The sequence below is a fragment of the Arachis ipaensis genome, chromosome B7 (assembly GCF_059453495.1).
Source record: "Arachis ipaensis isolate K30076 ecotype BB chromosome B7, ASM5945349v1, whole genome shotgun sequence".
NCBI lineage: Eukaryota > Viridiplantae > Streptophyta > Magnoliopsida > Fabales > Fabaceae > Arachis > Arachis ipaensis.
In genome coordinates, this window is record NC_142442.1 from 63159871 (window position 1) to 63181823 (window position 21953).

The window sequence follows — 21953 nt, forward strand, 5'->3', positions numbered from 1 at the left end:
TTTACTGCACCTAATTCCAATCTACATGGAAGAAGCATCTCCATTCCTGCCATTGGAGCAAACAACTTTGAGCTGAAACCTCAATTAGTTTCTCTGATGCAGCAGAACTGCAAGTTTCATGGACTTCCATCTGAAGATCCTTTTCAATTCTTAACTGAATTCTTGCAGATATGTGATACTGTAAAGACTAATGGAGTAGATCCTGAAGTCTACAGGCTCATGCTTTTCCCTTTTGCTGTAAGAGACAGAGCTAGATTATGGTTGGATTCTCAACCCAAAGACAGCCTAAACTCTTGGGATAAGCTGGTCACGGCTTTCTTAGCCAAGTACTTTCCTCCTCAAAAGATGAGCAAGCTTAGAGCTGATGTTCAAACCTTCAGACAGAAAGAAGGTGAATCCCTCTATGAAGCTTGGGAAAGATACAAACAGTTGACCAAAAAGTGTCCTTCTGACATGCTTTCAGAATGGACCATCCTGGACATATTCTATGATGGTTTATCTGAGCTATCAAAGATGTCATTGGATACCTCTGCAGGTGGATCCATTCACCTAAAGAAAACGCCTGCAGAAGCTCAAGAACTCATTGACATGGTTGCTAATAACCAGTTCATGTACACTTCTGAAAGGAATCCTGTGAATAATGGGACGCCTATGAAGAAGGGAGTTCTTGAAGTTGATACTCTGAATGCCATATTGGCTCAGAATAAAATATTGACTCAGCAAGTCAATATGATCTCTCAGAGTCTGCATGGAATGCAAGCTGCATCCAACAGTACTCAAGAGGCTTCTTATGAAGAAGAAGCTTATGATCCTGAGAACCCTACAATAGCAGAGGTGAATTACTTAGGTGAACCTTATGGAAACACCTATAACTCATCATGGAGAAATCATCCAAATTTCTCATGGAAGGATCAAAAGCCTCAACAAGGCTTTAATAATGGTGGAAGAAACAGGTTTAACAATAATAAACCTTTTCCATCATCCACTCAGCAACAGACAGAGAACTCTGAACAAAATGCTTCTAATTTAGCAAATCTAGTCTCTGATCTATCCAAGGCCACTATGAGCTTCATGAATGAAACAAGGTCTTCCATTAGAAATTTGGAAGCACAAGTGGGCCAGCTGAGTAAAAGGATCACTGAAATCCCTCCCAGTACTCTCCCAAGCAATACAGAAGAGAACCCAAAAGGAGAGTGCAAGGCCATTGACATAAGCACCATGGCCGAACCCAAAGAGGGAGAGGAAGACACAAATCCCAAGGAGGAAGACCTCCTGGGACGTCCAGTGATCAATAAGGAGCTTCCCTCTGAGGAACCAAAGGACTCTGAGGCTCATCTAGAGACCATAAAGATTCCATTGAACCTCCTTATGCCCTTCATGAGCTCTGATGAGTATTCCTCTTCTGAAGAGAATGAGGATGTTACTGAAGAGAAAACTGCCAAGTTTCTTGGTGCAATCATGAAGCTGAATGCCAAATTATTTGGCATTGATACTTGGAAAGTTGAACCTCCCTTGTTCATCAATGAACTAAGTGATCTGGATCAACTGACATTGCCTCAGAAGAGACAGGATCCTGGAAAGTTCATAATACCTTGTACCATAGGCACCATGCTCTTTAAGGCTCTGTGTGACCTTGGTTCAGGAATAAACCTCATGCCCCTCTCTGTAATAGAGAAACTGGGAATCTATGGGGTGCAAGCTGCTAAAATCTCATTAGAGATGGCAGATAGTTCAAGAAAACAGGCTTATGGACAAGTAGAGGACGTGTTAGTAAAGGTTGAAGGCCTTTACATCCCTGCTGATTTCATAGTCCTGGATAATGGAAAGGAAGAGGATGAATCCATCATCCTAGGAAGACCTTTCCTGGCCATAGCAAGAGCTATGATTGATGTTGACAGAGGTGAAATAGTCCTTCAATGGAATGAGGACTCCCTTATGTTTAAAACTCAAGGATCTCCCTCTGCAACCATGGAGAGGAAGCAGAAAAAGCTTCTCTCAAAGCAGAGTCAACCAGAGCCCCCACAGTCAAACTCTAAGTTTGGTGTTGAACTCCCATATCCAAACTCTAAGTTTGGTGTTGGAGAGTTTCAACAATGCTCTGAACATCTGTAAGGCTCCATGAGAGCCCACTGTCAAGCTATTGACATTAAAGAAGCGCTTGTTGGGAGGCAACCCAATGTTTATTTATCTAACTCTATTATTCTTGTTTTTCATGTTTTCTTAGGTTCATGATCAAGTGGAGTCACAAAATAAATATAAAAATTGAAAACAGAGTCAAAAACAGCAGAAGAAAAATCACACCCTGGAGGAGCATCTGCCTGGCGTTCAACGCCAGAACAGAGCATGGTTCTGGCGCTGAACGCCCAAAAAGGGCAACACCCTGGCGCTGAACGCCCAGAACAAGCATGGTTCTGGCGTTCAACGCCAGAAATGGCAGCAAATGGGCGTTGAACGCCCAAAATGGCCACCAACCTGGCGCTGAACGCCCAGAGTTGTGTACACGGGCATTTTACATGCCTAAATTGGTGTAGGGATGTAAATGCCTTGACACCTCAGGATCTGTGGACCCCACAGGATCATCTCAGGATCTGTGGACCCCACAAGATCATCTCAGGATCTGTGGACCCCACAGGATCCCCACCTACCTCATCATCTCTCTTCCCATTCATGATCATCCCTTCTGTTTTTCATCTACTACTCACATCCATACACCCACTACCTTCAAAATTCAACAACTATCTCCCACCCAATCCCACCCATATGGCCGAATACACACCTCCATCCATCTCCTCCATATCTTCTTCTTCTTCTTATATTCTTTCTTCTTTTGCTCGAGGGCGAGCAACATTTTAAGTTTGGTGTGGTAAAAGCATAGCTTTTTTGTTTTTTTTTCATAACCATTGATGGCACCTAAGGCCAGAGAAACCTCTAAAAAGAGGAAAGGGAAGACAAAAGCTTCCATCAAGGGTCTATAGCTCAGTGGTAGAACATTTGACTGCAAATCAAGAGATCCCTGAGATACCTCAAGGGATACAATTTCTTCCACACAATTATTGGAAGCAACTAAGGGTGGAACATCAAGAGCACTCCATCATCTTTTATGAAATCAGAGAAGATCTAAAAGCAATGAAGGAGGAGCAACAAAGACAAGGAAGAGACATAGAAGAGCTCAAGGACATCATTGGTTCCTCAAGAAGGAAACGCCACCATCACTAAGGTGGATTCATTCCTTGCTCTTACTTTCTCTGTTTTTCGTTTTCTATGTTATGTGCTTATCTATGTTTGTGTCTTCATCACATGATCATTAGTAGTTAGTAACTATGTCTTAAAGTTATGAATGTCCTATGAATCCATCACCTCTCTTAAATGAAAAATGTTTTAATTCAAAAGAACAAGAAGTACATGAGTTTCGAATTTATCCTTGAACTTAGCTTAATTATATTGATGTGGTGACAATGCTTCTTGTTTTCTGAATGTATGCTTGAACAGTGCATATGTCTTTTAAAGTTGTTGTTTAAGAATGTTAAATATGTTGGCTCTTGAAAGAATGATGACTAGGAGACATGTTATTTGATAATCTGAAAAATCATAAAAATGATTCTTGAAGCAAGAAAAAGCAGCAATGAACAAAGCTTGCAGAAAAAAAAGGCGAAAAAAAATAGAAAGAAAAAGAAAAAGCAAGCAGAAAAAGCCAAAAGCTCTTAAAACCAAGAGGCAAGAGCAAAAAGCCAATAACCCTTAAAACCAAAAGGCAAGGGCAAATAAAAAGGATCCCAAGGCTTTGAGCATCAGTGGATAGGAGGGCCTAAAGGAATAAAATCCTGGTCTAAGCGGCTAAACCAAGCTGTCCCTAACCATGTGCTTGTGGCGTGAAGGTGTCAAGTGAAAACTTGAGACTGAGCAGTTAAAGTCAAGGTCCAAAGCAAAAAAAGAGTGTGCTTAGAAACCCTGGACACCTCTAATTGGGGACTTTAGCAAAGCTGAGTCACAATCTGAAAAGGTTCACCCAGTTATGTGTCTGTGGTATTTATGTATCCGGTGGTAATACTGGAAAACAAAGTGCTTAGGGCCACAGCCAAGACTCATAAAATAGTTGTGTTCAAGAATCATCATACTGAACTAGGAGAATCAATAACACTATCTGAACTCTGAGTTCCTATAGATGCCAATCATTCTGAACCTCCATGGATAAAGTGAGATGCCAAAACTATTCAAGAGGCAAAAAGCTATAAGTCCCGCTCATATGATTGAAGCTATGTTTCATTGATAGTTTGGAATTTATAGTATATTCTATTCTTTTTATCCTATTTTGATTTTTAGTTGCTTGGGGACAAGCAACAATTTAAGTTTGGAGTTGTGATGAGCGGATAATTTATACGCTTTTTGGCATTGTTTTTAGTATATTTTTAGTAGAATCTAGTTACTTTTAGGGATGTTTTTAATAGATTTTATGTTAAATTCACATTTCTGGACTTTACTATGAGTTTGTGTGTTTTTCTGTGATTTCAGGTATTTTCTGGCTGAAATTGAGGGACCTGAGCAAAAATCAGATTCAGAGGTTGTAGAAGGACTGCTGATGCTGTTGGATTCTGACCTCCCTGCACTCAAAGTGGATTTTCTGGAGCTACAGAACTCAAAATGGCGCGCTTCCAATTGCGTTGGAAAGTAGACATCCAGGGCTTTCCAGCAATATATAATAGTCTATACTTTGGCCAAGAATAGATGACATAAACTGGCGTTCAACGCCAGCTTTTTACCCAAATCTGGCGTCCAGCGCCAAAAAAGGAGCCAAAACCAGAGTTGAACGCCCAAACTGGCACAAAAACTGGCGTTCAACTCCAAGAAGGACCTCTACACGTGCAACACTCAAGCCCAGCCCAAGCACACACCAAGTGGGCCCCGGAAGTGGATTTATGCATCAATTACTTACTCATGTAAACCCTAGTAGCTAGTTTATTATAAATAGGACCTCTTACTATTGTATTTGACATCTTTGGATTACCTTATGATCCTTTGATCACATTTTGGGGGCTGGCCATCTCGGCCACGCCTGGACCTTTCACTTATGTATTTTCAACGGTAGAGTTTCTACACTCCATTGATTAAGGTGTGGAGCTCTGCTGTTCCTCAAAGATTAATGCAAAGTACTTCTGTTTTCTATTCAATTCATCTTATTTCGCTTCTAAGATATTCATTCGCACCCAAGAACGTGATGAAGGTGATGATTATGTGTGACGCTCATCATCCTTCTCCCTTATGAATGCGTGCCTGACAAACACTTCTGTTCTACATGAAATAAGCTAGAATGAATATCTCTTAGATCTCCTAACGGGAATCTTTGTGGCGTAAGCTAGAATGATGGCGGCATTCAAGAGAATCCGAAAAGTCTAAACCTTGTCTGTGGTATTCCGAGTAGGATTCAATGATTGAATGACTGTGACGAGCTCCAAACTCGCGATTGCAGGGCGTTAGTGACAGACACAAAAGGATAGTAAATCCTATTCTAGCATGATCGAGAACCGACAGATGAATAGCCGTGCCGTGACAGGATGCGTGAGCATATTATTCACTGAGAGGATAAGATGAAGCCATTGGCAAGGGTGATGCCTCCAGACGATTAGCCGTGCCGTGACAGGGCATTGGATCATTTTCCCGTGAGATGACCGAAAGTAGCCATTGACAGTGGTGATGTATCACATAAAGCCAGCCATGGAAAGGAGTAAGACTGACTGGATGAAGATAGCAGGAAAGCAGAGGTTCAGAGGAACGAAAAGCATCTCCATTCGCTTATCTGAAATTCCTACCAATGATTTACATAAGTACCTCTATCCCTATTCTATTATTTATTATTCGAAAACATCATTATCAATTTATATCTGCCTAACTGAGATTTGCAAGGTGACCATAGCTTGCTTCATACCAACAATCTCCGTGGGATTCGACCCTTACTCACGTAAGGTATTACTTGGACGACCCAGTGCACTTGCTGGTTAGTTGTATCGAAGTTGTGAACTATGGTATTGGCACCATGTTCTTGGCGCCATTGCCAGGGAAAGAAAGAGCCATGAATTTTACATAATCAAAGTGTAATCACGATTACGCGTACCAAGTTGCTCACGTTGCCAAGGATTGTTTGAGCCTGGACATCACAATTTCATGCACCATCCATAAGTGATCTTAAGGGTATTAGCCCAGCCAGATGCAAGCACAAGATCCTATTGGAGGATGATGCTAAGCCAGTGGTTCAACCACAGAGGCGGCTAAATCCAGCCATGAAGGAGGTGGTGCAGAAAGAGGTCACTAAGTTACTAGAGGATGGGCTTATTTATCCTATTTCTGATAGCCTCTGGGTGAGCCCTGTCCACGTTATTCCTAAGAAGGGAGGCATGACAGTGGTTCATAATGAAAAGAATGAACTGGTACCTACAAGAACAGTTACAGGATGGCGTATGTGTATTAACTACAGAAGGCTCAATACAGCCACCAGGAAGGATCATTTTCCTTTATCATTCATTGACCAGATGCTAGAGAGACTAGCAGGCCATGGATACTATTGCTTTTTGGATGGTTATTCAGGTTACAACCAAATTGCAGTAGATCCTCAGGACCAAGAGAAAACAGCATTCACATGTCTATCTGGAGTATTTGCCTACAGAAGGATGCCATTTGGTCTGTGTAATGCACCTGCAACCTTTTAGAGGTGCATGCTCTCTATCTTCTCTGATATGGTAGAGAAATTTCTGGAAGTCTTTATGGATGACTTCTCAGTATTTGGAGACTCATTCAGCTCCTATCTTGATCATCTAGCACTTATTCTGAAAAGGTGCCAAGAGACCAACCTGGTTTTAAAATGGGAGAAATGTCACTTCATGGTGACTGAAGGAATTGTCCTTGGGCACAAAATTTCGAACAATGGAATAGAGATGGATCAAGCTAAGGTAGAGGTAATTGAAAAATTACCACCACCTGCCATTGTTAAGGCAATCAGAAGCTTTCTGGGGCATGCAGGATTCTATAGAAAGTTTATAAAAGATTTTTCAAAAATTGCAAAACCTCTGAGCAATTTGCTAGCTGCTGACACGCCATTTGTCTTTGACACAGAGTGTTTGCAAGCTTTTGAGACTCTGAAAGCTAAGCTGGTCACAGCACCAGTCATTTCTGCACTAGACTGGACATTACCATTCGAACTAATGTGTGATGCCAGTGATCATGCCATTGGTGCAGTATTGGGACAGAGGCATAACAAGCTTCTGCATGTCATTTATTATGCTAGCCGTGTTTTAAATAATGCACAGAAGAATTACACAACCACAGAAAAGGAGTTGCTTGCAGTAGTTTATGCCATTAATAAGTTCAGATCTTATTTAGTAGGATCAAAAGTGATTGTGTACACTGACCATGCTGCTCTAAAATATCTCCTCACAAAGCAGGATTCAAAATCTAGACTCATAAGATGGGTGTTGCTTCTGCAAGAGTTTGATATAGAAATAAGAGACAGAAAAGGGACAGAGAACCAAGTAGCTGATCACCTGTCCCGGATAGAACCAATAGCAGGAGCGTCCCTACCTCCTACTGAGATCTTTGAAACCTTCCCAGATGAGGAACTCTTTGCCATTCAGGAAGTACCGTGGTTTGCAGACATTGCAAACTATAAAGCTATGAGATTCACACCCAAAGAGTACAGTAAGCAGCAAACAAAAAAATTGATTTCTGATGCAAAGTACTACTTGTGGGATGAATCATATCTCTTTAAAAGGTGTGCAAACGGAGTAATCCATAGATGTATGCCTAGGGAAGAGGCACAGAAGATCCTATGGCATTGCCATGGATCACAATATGGAGGACATTTCGGAGGTGAGCGAACAGCCACCAAGGTTCTCCAATGCGGCTTCCACTAGCCTACCCTCTATAGAGACTCCCGAGAGTTTGTACGTAACTATGACAGCTGCCAGAGAGCTGGTAATCTGCCTCACGGTTATGCCATGCCTCAGCAAGGGATCTTAGAGATTGAGTTGTTTGATGTATGCGGTAATGACTTCATGGGGCCATTCCCACCATCATACTCAAATACTTATATTCTGGTGGCAGTAGACTATGTATCTAAATAGGTAGAGGCAATTGCAACATCCACTAATGATACTAAGACAGTGATGAAGTTCCTCCAGAAGCATATCTTCAGCAGGTTCGGTGTCCCTAGGATACTGATCAGTATTGGAGGCACTCATTTCTGTAATAAACAGCTTAACTCTGCTCTGGTCCAATATGGAATTAACCATAAAGTGGCAACTCCATATCATCCATAGACAAATGGGCAGACCGAAGTCTCAAATAGAGAACTAAAACGAATCCTGGAACGTACTGTAAGTACCCGTAGAAGGGATTGGGCAAGAAGTCTGGATGATGCTCTGTGGGCATACAGAACCGCATTCAAGACTCCTATAGGGACCTCTCCATACCAGCTTATGTATGGAAAAGCCTGTCATCTGCCAGTGGAACTGGAACACAAGGCCTATTGGGCAACCAGGTTCCTAAATTTTGATGCTAAGGTAGCTGGAGAGAAGAGATTACTCCAATTGAATGAGCTGGAAGAATTCAAACTCAATGCTTTCGAAAATGCTAAAATCTACAAGGAGAAAGCAAAAAGGTGGCATGACAAAAGGCTGTCATCTAGAGTCCTTGAGCCAGGACAGAAGGTTCTGCTGTTTAACTCTAGGCTCAGATTGTTCCCTGGGAAATTGAAATTTCGGTGGAAGGGACCATATGTGATTACAAGTGTGTCACCATACAGATATGTAGAGCTTCAGGATATTGACTCTAACAAAAAGTTCATTGTTAACGGACAGAGAGTTAAACATTATCTTGAAGGCAATGTTGAGCAAGAATGCTCAAAACTGAGACTAAATTAAAAGCTCAGTAAAAGTCCAGCTAAAGACAGTAAAGAAGCGCTTATTGGGAGGCAACCCAATCTTATTTATCTATGTTAATTACTTTTTCATTTCATTTTCCATTATTAGTTCATGTTTTCTTTAGGTTGATGATCATGTGGAGTCACAAAAACAGCTGCAGAATTAAAGCGGAATCAAAAACAGCATCAAAAACAGCACACCCTGGAGGACAAGCTTACTGGTGTTTAAACGCCAGTAAGGATAGCAGAATGGGCGTTTAACGCCCATGCAGGCAGCATTCTGGGTGTTCAGAAAAATGCCCAGTAAAGAAGGATTCCTGGCATTTAACGCCAGCCAGGGTATCTGGCTTTGCGTTAAATGCCCAAAGAGGCAGTCAAGTGGGCGTTAAACGCCAGAATGGATAGCATTATGGGCATTTAATGCCAGGATGATACAAGGGAGATAATTTTGTTTCCAATTCGAATTTTTTTCAATTTTTCATGTTTTAATTCATAATTTTTTGCATCAAACATATTTTAAACGTTCATCTTTCAATTTCTATTTTCAAAAATTAATAATCTTTCCAATTCTTTGTAATTCTTTTTCAATTCTTTTCAATTCCTTCCAAAACGTTTTCAAAACTTACATATCTTTTCAAAATTCTTTTCAACTCTTTTTAATTTTTCTTGCATAAAGTAATAATTTTTCAAAATTAATTGCATAATTCTTCTTCTACTCCCTTCTATTTTATTTTCCTCGAGGACGAGCAAAGCTTTTAAGTTTGGTGTGGAAAAGCTCAGCTTTTTGCTTGCCATAACCATTAATGGCACCTAAGGCTGGAGAAACCTCTAGGAAGAGGAGCAACAAAGGCAAGGAAGAGACATAAAGGAGCTCAAAAACTCCATTGGTTCTTCAAGAGGAAGAAGAAGCCACCATCACTAAGGTGAACCCGTTCTTTAATCTCCTTGTTTATTTTCTTTTATGTTTTCGGTTTTTATGCTTTATGTTTTGACTATGTTTGTGTCTTCATTACATGATCATTTGTGTTTAGAGTCTATGTCTTAAAGCTATGAATGATTCCATGAATCTCTTACCTTTCTTAAATGAAAAATGTTTTTATTCGCAAAAGAACAAGAAGTGCATAATTTCGAAATTTATCTTGAAATTAGTTTAATTATTTTTGATGTGGCGGTAATACTTTTTGTTTTCTGAATGAATGCTTGAACAGTGCATATTTTTTATAGTGAAGTTTATGAATGTTAAAATTGTTAGCTCTTGAAAGAATAATAAAAAAGGAGAAATGTTATTGATAATTTGAAAAATCATAAAATTGATGAAGCAAGAAAAAGCAGTGAAAAACACAAAGCTTGCGAAAAAAATGGCGAAAAAACATAGAAAAAAAAGGAAAAAAAAAAAGAAAAAACAAGCAGAAAAAGCCAATAACCCTTTAAACTAAAAGACAAGGATAAAAAGGATCCAAGGCTTTGAGCTTAATGGATAGGAGGGCCCAATGGAACAAAATCCTGGCCTAAGCGACTAAATCAAGCTGTCCCTAACCGTGTGCTTGTGGCATGAAGGTGTCAAGTGAAAAGCTTGAGACTGAGCGGTTAAAGTCGTGGTCCAAAACAAAAAGAGTGTGCTTAAGAGCTCTGGGCACCTCTAACTGGGGACTCTAGCAAAGCTAAGTCACAATCTGAAAAGGTCACCCAGTTATGTGTCTGTGGCATTTATGTATCCAGTGGTAATACTGGAAAACAAAATGCTTAGGGTCACGGCCAAGACTCATAAAGTAGCTGTGTTCAAGAATCAACATACTGAACTAGGAGAATCAATAACACTATCTGAATTCTGAGTTCCTATGGATGCCAATCATTCTGAACTTCAAAGGAAAGTGAGATTCCAAAATTGTTCAGAAGCAAAAAGCTACTAGTCCCGCTCATCTAATTGAAACTAATCTTCATTGATATGTTTGAAATTTATTGTATATTCTCTTCTTTTTATCCTATTTTATTTTTATTTTCTTGGTGACAAGAAACAATTTAAGCTTGGTGTTGTGATGAGCGGATAATTTATACCCTTTTTGGCATTGGTTTTAGGTAGTTTTTAGTATGTTTTATTTACTTTTTTATTATATTTTTATTAGTTTTTATTCAAAAATCACAATTCTAAACTTTACTATGAGTTTGTGTGTTTTTCTGTAATTTCAGGTATTTTCTGGCTAAAATTGAGGGACCTGAGCAAAAATCAAATTCAGAGGCTGAGAAAAGGACTGTAGATGTTGTTGGATTCTGACCCTCCTGCACTCGAAGTGGATTTTCTGGAGCTATAGAAGCCCAATTGGTGCGCTCTCAATTGCGTTGGAAAGTAGGCATCTTGGGCTTTCCAGAAATATATAATATTCATATTTTGCCCGAGATTTGATGGCCCAAACTGGCATTAAAAGCCAGCCAAAAACTTTCTGGCGTAAAACGCCAGAACTGGCACATTTCTTGGCATTAAACACCCATTTTGGCACCCAGGGTGGCATTTAACTCCAACTTGAGGCATATGCACGTGTAAGCTTGAAAGATCAGCCCAAACACTCACCAAGTGGGTCTCAAAAGTGGAATTCTGCACTATCTACACCTAGTTACTCATTTTCTGTAACCCTAAGTTACTAGTCTAGTATAAAAACTACTTTTAGGGATTCATTATGTAACTCATGACATTTTTATACTTCATATTGTATCTTCTACGGCATGATTCTCTAAACCCCATAGGTAGGGGTGAGGAGCTCTGCTGTGTTTCAATGGATTAATGCAATTACTATTGTTTTCTATTCAATCACGCTTGATTCTATTCTAAGATACTCATTCGTACTTCAATATAGAGAATCTGATGATCCGTGACACTCATCATTATTCTCAATTCTATGAACGCGTGCCTAACAACCACTCCCATTCTATCTAAGCTCAACGTAGTCATTGGGCGATAGTTTGAGTGCGTATCTCTTGGGTCAATGATCCACGAACTGAGTCTGTGAGATTAGAACCTTCGTGGTAGAGGCTAGAACCAATTGGCAGTATTCCTGGGATCCGGAAAGTCTAAACCTTGTCTGTGGTATTCCGAGTAGGATCTAGGAAGGGATGACTGTGACGAGCTTCAAACTCACAAATGTTGGGCGCAGTGATAGTGTGCAAAAGGATAAGGGTCTTATTTTGACGCTAGTGAGAACCGATAGATGATTAGCCGTGTGGTAGCTGTACATGGTATTTTTCATCCGAGACGAGAAATCCGACAGTTGATTAGCCGTGCAGAGGTCGTACCTGGTAGTTTTCATCCGAGAGGACCATATAGCTTCCCATTGAAGGAAGTCTTGCGTGTTTGGAGAAGAAGACAGTAGGAAAGCAAATATTCAGATGACAGAGCATCTCTAGAACCTCGACATGTTCCTCATCACTGAATCACATGTAACATTTAATTCATGCTATTTACTTTTCATAAATTAAAATCATATTGATCACTAATCTCCTGACTAAGATTTACAAAATAACCATAGCTTTCTTCAAGCCGACAATCTCTGTGGGATCGACCCTTACTCACGTAACGTATTATTTGGACGACACAGTGCACTTGCTTGTTAGTTGTGCGGAGTTGTGAAAAGTGTAATCACAATTTCGTGCAGCAGCATCACAACATCAAACTTAAAACTTTACTTATCCTTAAGCAAAAGAAGAATAAACAGAGGTTATCTTAGTGATAAGAATTGAAGAGTTTATTAATTCAAATCCAAGTCAGATATTTAAAATAAAAGTGGGGTTTGTAAGACCCCGAATTTTTAGAAATTAAATAATAAGTTATTTGAGATTTACTATACTTGTTTATGATTTTATTTTCCAAAAAATTATTCACGAAAAAGTAATTAAATTGAAGTTATGAGAATTTGAGTTTAAAGTTAATTAGGATTTATATAATTTTCATAATTGTTGGATATTTTCTTATTTAAAATTCAAAGCTTTAGTAATCGAAAAATAATTGTATGACGAAGTGATAAATTTTTTCAAGCTCAAAAGGAAGAATTTGACCTTCTCCCAAAAGTCCAAGAAAAAACTCGGATAAAGAGGAAGCATTAAAGCAAAGGATGGCCCTGAGGTACAACAATAAAGTCATCAAAAGAAGTTTCGTCACAAATGAGCTCATACTAATTTGAAGTGACATCGGAGTTCAGAAGTTGGGCAAAAAAAATTGGCTGCAAACTAGAAAGGACTTTATAAGGTTGTCGAAGTCTTACAAAAAGGTTACTACAAAGTGTCCGACCTCAATGGGAACGAGCTCCCAAGGTCATGACACGCATGTAACCTAAAGAGGTACTGCAGTTAGAAAGTGCAACTTGCTCCTTGGTGTACTTTTTTTCCGACTTCATGGTTTTTTTTTTTTCGATAAGGGTTTTCCTGAATGTGGTTTTAACGAGGCACCATAGCAAGGACTAAGAGTAAAAAGAAATCCTTAGTAGCAACAAAGACTTATGTAAATATTTTTCTCTTGTTAATGATAATCCATTTTCTACCAATTTTCCCATCCAAACGCATTAAATTTAAGATTGAAAAATCGCAAAAATCATTGTCTGAACTGAATGGTCGGCAAGATGAAACGATGAGGTACAAATTAGTGTAAGAAGTTATGTAAGTAGTTCGTGGTCCAAGCTTAAAAGAGTGGATCTAAAACAAAATGTAAGAATAACTTGAAAAGATCGACTACTTAAAGTCAAAAATTAAAAAGACTAAGGGAAAATAATATTTACATACGAAAGGTCCAGAAATAACCGACCTACTTCGCTGACGTCTTTTCCTACTTAATAGAAATTTCTTCTGAACTAACAACTGTACCGACTAATGAAAGATGGTTGACAACACAAACATTCATGCAAAAAGCCACTATTAGAATAGTGGAAAAATTTTTTTAAACAAAATAAAAGTTATTCAAACTACAACTATTATAAAAAATTAAATTATTCATAAAGACCCACAAGCTGGACCGTTCAAAGCAATGAACTACAAAGGAAGGAGTTGTTCGCCAATAGTAGCATCTTCAGGCTGAGTATAGGAGGTTGGAATAGCTTCAGAAGGAGTGGGGAGTTCCTTATAAGCTCCTTCAACTCGGACTTTTGAGGTCTTCGGGTCGGTCATGGGAGTATCCTCATCATCATTGGGTGCAGTGACAGTCTTTTCATCAACCACAATGTTGTCGGTGCTGATAAGGGAGAAATCTTCCTCGGGAGCAACAACTTGGAATTGAGCCTTCAGGTTCTCCACAATCTCATCCACACCTTCAGCTATGGTCGCCTCAAGCTCTACATACTTATCTATGGACTTGGCGACCTCATCTACCAAGTCAAGTTTCTTCCTGAATACCCTGGTGTAACTCTCCTCAGCCTTCGTTTTTAAACCCTTCGCCAATGCTAAGGCCTCCTTTTCACCCCTTCAACTCCTTTTTTTGTCTCCCTCAAAGATGCTACTTCAACTTGAAGATCAATCAAAGTATGCTGAGTGACACCGAGATGAGTTTTTTTCGATTCCTTCAACAACGATGCACACACCCCTGTTGTCTGAATTCCACCACAGGCTAGAACTTGGAAGTAGCTTTTTATAGAAACATCATCGATACCAATAAAACTATTTGGAAGGATGTGTTTTTCGGCCCAAGCTATGGCATCAAAACTTTACTCATAGACTCCCACCAATTCGGTAGTCTTGCATTTCTTAGGCTTCAGCTCGGGATTGAGAGGAGGACGTGTTTGTTTCTCTGAACTAAAAGGAGAAGGAGGAGTTGGATCAACAATTTTTTCTGATACCGAGGCACCTGAGTCCGACTTAGAGGGAGAAGAAAGGTCACCAGATCCACCAGACTCTTTTAGTAATAAACTTCGGAACAACATTGTTTTTGGCGATCCAAAAAGTCTTCATGGCAGCCAACTTAGGAGCAATCCTTTCTGCATGACATCAAAGTCGGGTTACATCAAAATCCAAGAAACAATCAATAAAAGTTACATTTATAAAATGTAAAAGAAGACTACCTAATTCGGATTGATGTTAGTTTGGATTTCTTAAAAATCTCTTAGTATCCAAATAAAGAACTCGGCCCCAACACTCTTGGAATAAAGAAACTACACTCTCCTCGACCTCATCTAAATTGTCCTAGTTGTATTTGACTATTATGGGACTCTCCTCCCAATACAAAAGAAAGGTCGGAAACCCTCAACTGGGATTTTGAAGAAGTCACTCTTAAAGTCGTAGAAAGACTCATCAAAAATAGCATAGACCTTCCTCCCTTGGACAGCTCAGAAAGAGATCCAGCCCTATTTTTTGGAACTAAAAGGTTTAATAAGCACAAAAAGGTAAAAGAAAACTTTAGAGGAAGGTGGGACATCTAGTTTACGACAAAGGAGCTAATAGATTTCTAGAAAACTCCAAGAGTTGGGATGAAGCTGGGAAGGGACAACATTACAGAGCTTAAGGATTGCTACTTGAAAATCAGTAAAAGGAAGACTAACCCCCAATTTTGTGAAAAAAACTCTCATATATGTACATAAAGGGACGTCATTCTAACTTGTCAAGTCGGGAAAAATAAATCTTCTCTTCAGGGTCAGCAACTATAATCTCGAATTTCCTCTCATCCTTCCGATTTTTACACAACCTAGGATGTCTACAAAGAGTTTCAACATACTCATTATCAATAACGGGAACCGGAGTAAGAACAGACAAATCTACCTAAGCCAGATCGGATGGAACTTTAGAAGACATGTTGTGAATTACTGACCGAGATATAAAAGCTATACATACAAATACAGCAAAAGAAAAAAATTATCACCACAAGTCGGCAAGATAGACAGAAAAGCGTAAAAGTCCAAAGACGTTGGATCGTCTTCGACAAACAACCAGGAGCATCACAATTCATATCACCTCTCGCACATAAACCAACCAAGTACAAAAATGACGCCATTTGTAGAAAATAAAAAAGGTACTATTTTGGGGAAAAATAGATAACGCTTTAGCATCATAACAACAACAAAATAAACAAGGTTTCAAGATTTGCGAAAGTGTAAGGGAAAATACAGAATCACCAAAGCAGTTACGAATAAAAATCTATTTCCAATATCAACGGCAAAAATTTCTAAACCACAAGAATATTATCTAATCAACAAGTTGTAGAAACTAAAAAACTAACCTTGAGAAGGGTGAGTAAACAACAATGAGGATACAAACAACAGGGACATGTACGATCCAAAATCACCAACAAACGGACAAAGACTCCTAAAGAATAAATCCAAAATAAAGAAATGTTGAAGAATAAAAAGAAGTTACGAAGAAGACTGAAGAGATTCGAAGAAGGAAGATAGTGAGTGCAAACGTTTCCAGAAAAGCAAAAAAAAAAAGAGAAATGATTTTGGATTTATAAAGCACTAAGGGCAAAAGAGTAAATTCATAACCCCTCATTTATGATGCGCAGTTACCTAGGTAATCATAAGGTAACGTGCTTAGGGCTACAAAAGGACGTAATATCTCAAATTCAAAAATACGTCGAGTACCCGACTTTGCCTCAAGGAAGGCGGTTCGCGCCGAGCTAATATTCAAATCCACAAGTAACCAGTCTAAACTACAAATGCTCGAGTCCGACCTCTAAAAACTTGGACTCAAGCAGGGTCTCTGTTCATGCCCTGACCCAAAGTAAAGCCAGGCTCAAAAAGAATAGCGGCCCACATAAGAGATCGGGCCTCCTACATACCTACCCGACCTCATAGAGGTCGGGCGCAACGACAGTTGTACAAAGCCCTACTTATATAAATAAGTAACTGTTTTCTAAGATATCTCCTATCTATATAAGGGGAGATCTAAACAACTCTCCTATCAAAATGGAATGGCCATCCACCATCAAAGGTTGAACTACTCTAAAAGGTGGTTATCTATTCTACTATAAATACACTGACACCCTCAGATATATTCAGAACCCAAGCTACTAAAAACCTACCTAAGCCTTTGCTAATTTAAGTATCGGAGTCTCTCGTAGGTACCACCCCCACCTCCTCCGAAGAGCTTGGACGGTGGTACCTCAACACCATCAAACACTGCCTCAATAGGAGTCTGGACCTCGCATTCAGGCTTAAATCACGATTTCAGGTAACCCCCGGAATAGATATATTTTGTTACTATTTAGATCAATTTTAATTAATTTATATTTTAAATTTTAAATTAATAACCTTATTTGTACTAAACTCTTAAAAATAGAACGTTTCAAATAATAAAAAAGATGAGCGGTTTCAAACAACAGAGAAGATGTATGATTTCAAAATAATAGAAAAGATGAGTAGTTTTAACTCACTGATTAGTGGGCGACTGGATGTATTACTTGCTCATTTAAATTCAGCACATTATTTTTCTAGAAACTAACATTTAAATTAATACTAAAAAAATAAAAATATAAAAATTTTGTTTAATAGCAATGTGCACACGTATTAAAAATTAAATTGTTGTAGAAACTAACACATTTGAATTAGTACTCAAGAAGAGTACATAAATAATTTTAAAAATTTTGTTATATTAAAAATTTTAAATTTAAATTATATATTGTTAAAATTTTGTTTATCAAAATCTTTAATTTTTTTTATTTTTGATTCTTTTTTAGTACTAATTTTAATGTGTTGGGTTTTAGAAAAATAATGTACTGATTTTAAATGGACAATTTCAAATTACGTGATACACCCATTGTCCACTAATTAAACTGCTCATCTCCCTTATTATTTTAAAACCGTTTATCTTTTTTATTAGTTTATCTTTCTTAATACTTGAAAGTTTCATTTGTAAGAGTTTAATATAAACAACACAAAGTTATTAATTTAAATTTTAAAATATAGATGAGATATAAACTAATTAAAGTCAATCTAAATAAAAATAAAATGTATCGATTTTTTTAAATTGGTCCAAATTAAATTATTAATATTTTTTATTATTTTTAAAAATTTTATTTTTATATTTATAAATACTCATATATTTTATTTATAGTGTAAATGAGATATTATCTTATGAATTTATCTCATTTATACCGTAAATAAAATTTGTATATTTTTTTAATTTTATATATTAAGTTTACAAATAAGATAAAACTAAATAAAATTATATTTTATCTCGTTTATACTAATATAAGCAATCTTAATTCCTTTATTTTGTAAAGGAAATATGTAAAAAAATAAAAATCAGAAGAATGCTCCATCAGATTTCAACAAAATGGTGTGAACGCGCGGTGTCACGGTCAACCAAGGTTTAATGGCAGTCCAGCAAGAATCACAATGTTAATGACACACGTGTCCTGTCCCAACAAGAACATGTATGCGTGTCGCACCCTCATTGGCCACTACGTTACTCATGCGAAACTCGCTCGCGTAATTACAGTGTCCATAATCGCGTCATTAACAGTGATAGCCAACTTGGCCGGCTGCTATATATTGGTGTGAGCGCTCACAAGGCAAAACCAAGAGTGACGAGAGATTAATCACAAAATTCAAATACTTTTCTTTTATCTTTCTTTCTTGTGAGCGTTTTTCAGATTGTGTTGTTCTTCAACGGTTCAACCTTCCTTTCTTTTTACTTTTTTCCCCCTTCTCTAACTCCCCGCTTCTCTGAATCCCTTTCTGTTAATCATCTGCCTTTCAAGCTAAAATATATTTTGGGCTTGTCTCTAGAATCTTAACAAGAATCAAACTTTATAAGTTTCTGGAAAGCCAGGTGTTTTCAGAATCGAGATCCAGTTTTTTGTTTCCAACAAAGATTTTTTTTTCTTTTCAGATCTTTGAATTAAGCCAAAGAGGGTTGTTTTTGATCCCTCAAAGCTTCATTATTTTTCGATTAAAGGGGTTGTGTATTTTAAACCTCTTCAATCTTCTCTGTTTAGTTTCTTCCCCTTTTTTTAGTCTTTCAAGTTTTAAACAAAGCACAGGTTAATTTTACCTAGGTCTGCGTTATTTTATTTCAATTTTGTCATTTCGTTTGTTGAATGTTTATGTCAGCCACAATGGATCAATACACACAACAGTTTCACTCGGATCCATTTCAAGGGGGTGAGTTAATGGAAGTACTTCAACCTTTTTATAGAAGTCTTTCTACAACAACCACCACCACCACAAGCACAATTACTTCATTACCCTCATCATCTAATTCCCATCTACCCTCAACTTCCACCACCTTGAATTCTTCTTCTTACTACAATCCTTCTATAAACTTCTATTCTTCTTCTCCACAGCCTGATTTCTACACTCAATATGGTTGCCCTTCAATGATGACCCCTTTGTTTCCTTCACGTTTATCAAACAGCCAGAATTTCATTGGCTTTGAGCAACCACCGTTTTCTTCTATTGGGCTCAACTATCAGATCCAGGCCCAATCACAAACACAACAGAGCAACACCCTAAGCTTCCTCAGCCCAAAGCCAATTCCCATGAAACAAGGCCCACCAAAGCCCACAAAACTCTACAGAGGCGTACGGCAAAGGCAATGGGGAAAATGGGTGTCTGAGATCAGACTCCCAAAGAACCGCACTCGGCTTTGGCTTGGAACTTTCGAGACTGCCGAGGAAGCTGCTTTGGCTTATGATAAAGCGGCTTTTAAGCTAAGAGGTGATTTCGCGAAGCTCAACTTCCCTAACCTTAAGCACCACGGTTCTTGCATCCTTGGCGGCGGTTTTGGGGAGTATAGGCCTCTTCATTCCGCTGTTGATGCCAAGTTGGATGCTATCTGTGAAAATCTCTCTCAGATTCGGAAACAAGGGAAGCAGGGAAAGAAGCCTGTGATGAGGTTAAAGTCAAAGTCAAAAGCAACAACTCCAAATGTAGAAGGAGATGATGATGGTTGTTTCAATGTTGAGAGTGAAGAAGCCTCTGCGGGGTCTTCTCCTTTGTCTGATCTTACGTTTGATGACGTCAGTGAGTCACAGTGGGATGCTCCTTCAGAACATTTTTATCTGCAGAAGTTCCCTTCTTATGAGATCAACTGGGATTCTCTATGAAGTTATTAACTTTTACTAGTTGTTGTCTTGTTGAGTCGTATTCATAAAGCATGGATTATTATAGTTAGGTGTATTTGTAGGTGGGTAGTGTCTGCAATTGAGTTTTTGGAAATTGCAGTGCTACTAGTCTTTTTCTTCGTAGGATTTGGGAATTTGGATATTGATTTTGATGTCAATATGATGTAAATCTGTCTCTAGCGTGGCTCAGCTCCTTTTTTTCTTGCTGGGCCAGGCAGAATGACTTCGGTTTACGTTTTGTTCTCTCTGTCTCTGGTTATTTTTTTAATTTTAGGTAATTCAGTTCCATATCTTATGAATATATGTTGTACTTTTGGTTTCTGATTATGTCAATAGTAAAATGTTTAAAAGGAGAGGTAAATAAAACTATTTCTAACGAAATTCTAATGGAGTCTTTAGGAAAATACGAAAATGTATGACGAAGAGGAGACGGAGGGGAAAAAAATCCAATTTTCGTATATACTAGTTACTTGTACTTTAGTCAGCCACCACCGCCGCCAGAAGACCACCACCATCAAAACCCCATTTAGTTTTTGTGGCCTGCTCTTGGGTTTCATAATTTCCTTTTCTGCCATCGTGAATGTTTCGTTGCTCCGCATTTTTAGTTCATCTTTGTCCGCTAACTTTATCCCACCCCTATTTAGATTCTCTCAACACTTCTCATCATCTTCCCACAAGGCTTCGAATTTAAATAGCTTTTACTACTTGGCTCGAGTTCCAGTACCAGTGGACTGTGATCAAAGCTATAATAACATGAAGACATGTTAAGGGACTTGCATGTTGAAAAAGTTTTCTGGCAAGGGTTGCTAAACCAAGCGAACTTGCTTTCTTTTTTCTTATTGTCTATCAGACCATTAGTGTTGACAAACTTTCTTCATCCTTTCATTTGCTTACGAAATTCTGCTGCTTGCCAATCTTATCGGCAGTAAATTTTCTCAAATTTTTTTAATTCTTTAGGTTAATATGATCTCTTTAAGTAAAATTAAAAAAAATATTATATATATATATATAAGATATTAAAGTATAAAGATTCTATTTTATAAATAATTAAAAAAAATTAAAATTAAAAAATTATAGTTCATATAGTATAATTTTATCATATACATCTAAAAATTGTGAGTTCGAATTTTACTTCTAATTAAAAAAAAAATTGAGTAAATCTACTCTATCCTCTTTCAATAGAATATGATTTTAGTTCCCAATATAGCATTGAGGTTCATTTGGCTTTTGGACCAAAATAATTTTCTACTAGCATTTTACTAGCGCGATCCACTCTGTGTAGCGCGGACTAAATTATTATTGTTTTGAAAGTTTAGAACAATAAATATAAAGTAAAGTATTATTTTAATTTATAATATTTGGGTTAATTTTTTTAATATTTTAAACGTTTTATTTTAGTTTTAAAAAATTGGATAAAATATTATTTTAGTCTCTATCGTTTGGGTCAGATTTTAATTTTGTTCTTAACATTTTAAATATTATATTTCTGTCTCAAAAACTTTTAAACAGATTTAATATTATTCTACCATTAAATTTGACACTAATAATTAACGGATTAAGTGATGTGGATGTCAATAACATTACTAGTTAAGTCGTATCTTCTACCATGTGTTAGAAAAATACAACCAAAATCGTCTTGTAACATTTGTTCTGGAACACCCTATCACCCTAAGTATTACCTCTAGCCGTAAAGTAAAGGGCGACAAAGCACCACGACAGTTCTAAAGCTCATACAATAATATATATAATAAAGGAATATAATACACTAGAAGCCCGATGAAGAAATAAAAGCTCAAAGACGCAGAAAATTGAGATACAAAAGCACGAATCGCTCACACATGATAACTAAACACGTAGACACAAGAGATAAACAAAATAAAAGGAGTAAGCATATATATATATAAAAGAGGACTAGCCACAACTTGCGGAGTTTAAGCTGGCTAGTCAAAACAGAAATACAACAGAATTTTGATGTTTATAACAGCTAATATTCTATCTCTCAAGTTTTCAAAATGCAAG

The 21953-nt window shown here is 37.8% G+C and overlaps 1 protein-coding gene and 1 non-coding gene across 2 annotated transcripts; one reads left to right on the forward strand and one right to left on the reverse strand.

Annotated features, from left to right (window-relative positions):
• Nucleotides 1–351: 351 nt before the first annotated feature.
• On the reverse strand, nucleotides 352–459 carry LOC148552809 (small nucleolar RNA R71). The gene has a single exon (XR_015893183.1). It is a non-coding gene; the product is annotated as a small nucleolar RNA R71 (small nucleolar RNA).
• A 17879-nt stretch (nucleotides 460–18338) lies between these two features.
• On the forward strand, nucleotides 18339–20315 carry LOC107609339 (ethylene-responsive transcription factor RAP2-4). The gene has a single exon (XM_016311265.3). The coding sequence runs from the start codon at nucleotides 18909–18911 to the stop codon at nucleotides 19914–19916; it is 1008 nt and encodes a 335-aa protein (XP_016166751.1). The 5' UTR covers nucleotides 18339–18908; the 3' UTR covers nucleotides 19917–20315.
• Nucleotides 20316–21953: the final 1638 nt, after the last annotated feature.

What these genes read in the sequence shown, in the direction of transcription:
- LOC107609339 (XM_016311265.3), top strand. Translation starts at nt 18,909, where the DNA reads ATGTTTATGTCAGCCACAATGGATCAATACACACAACAGTTTCACTCG.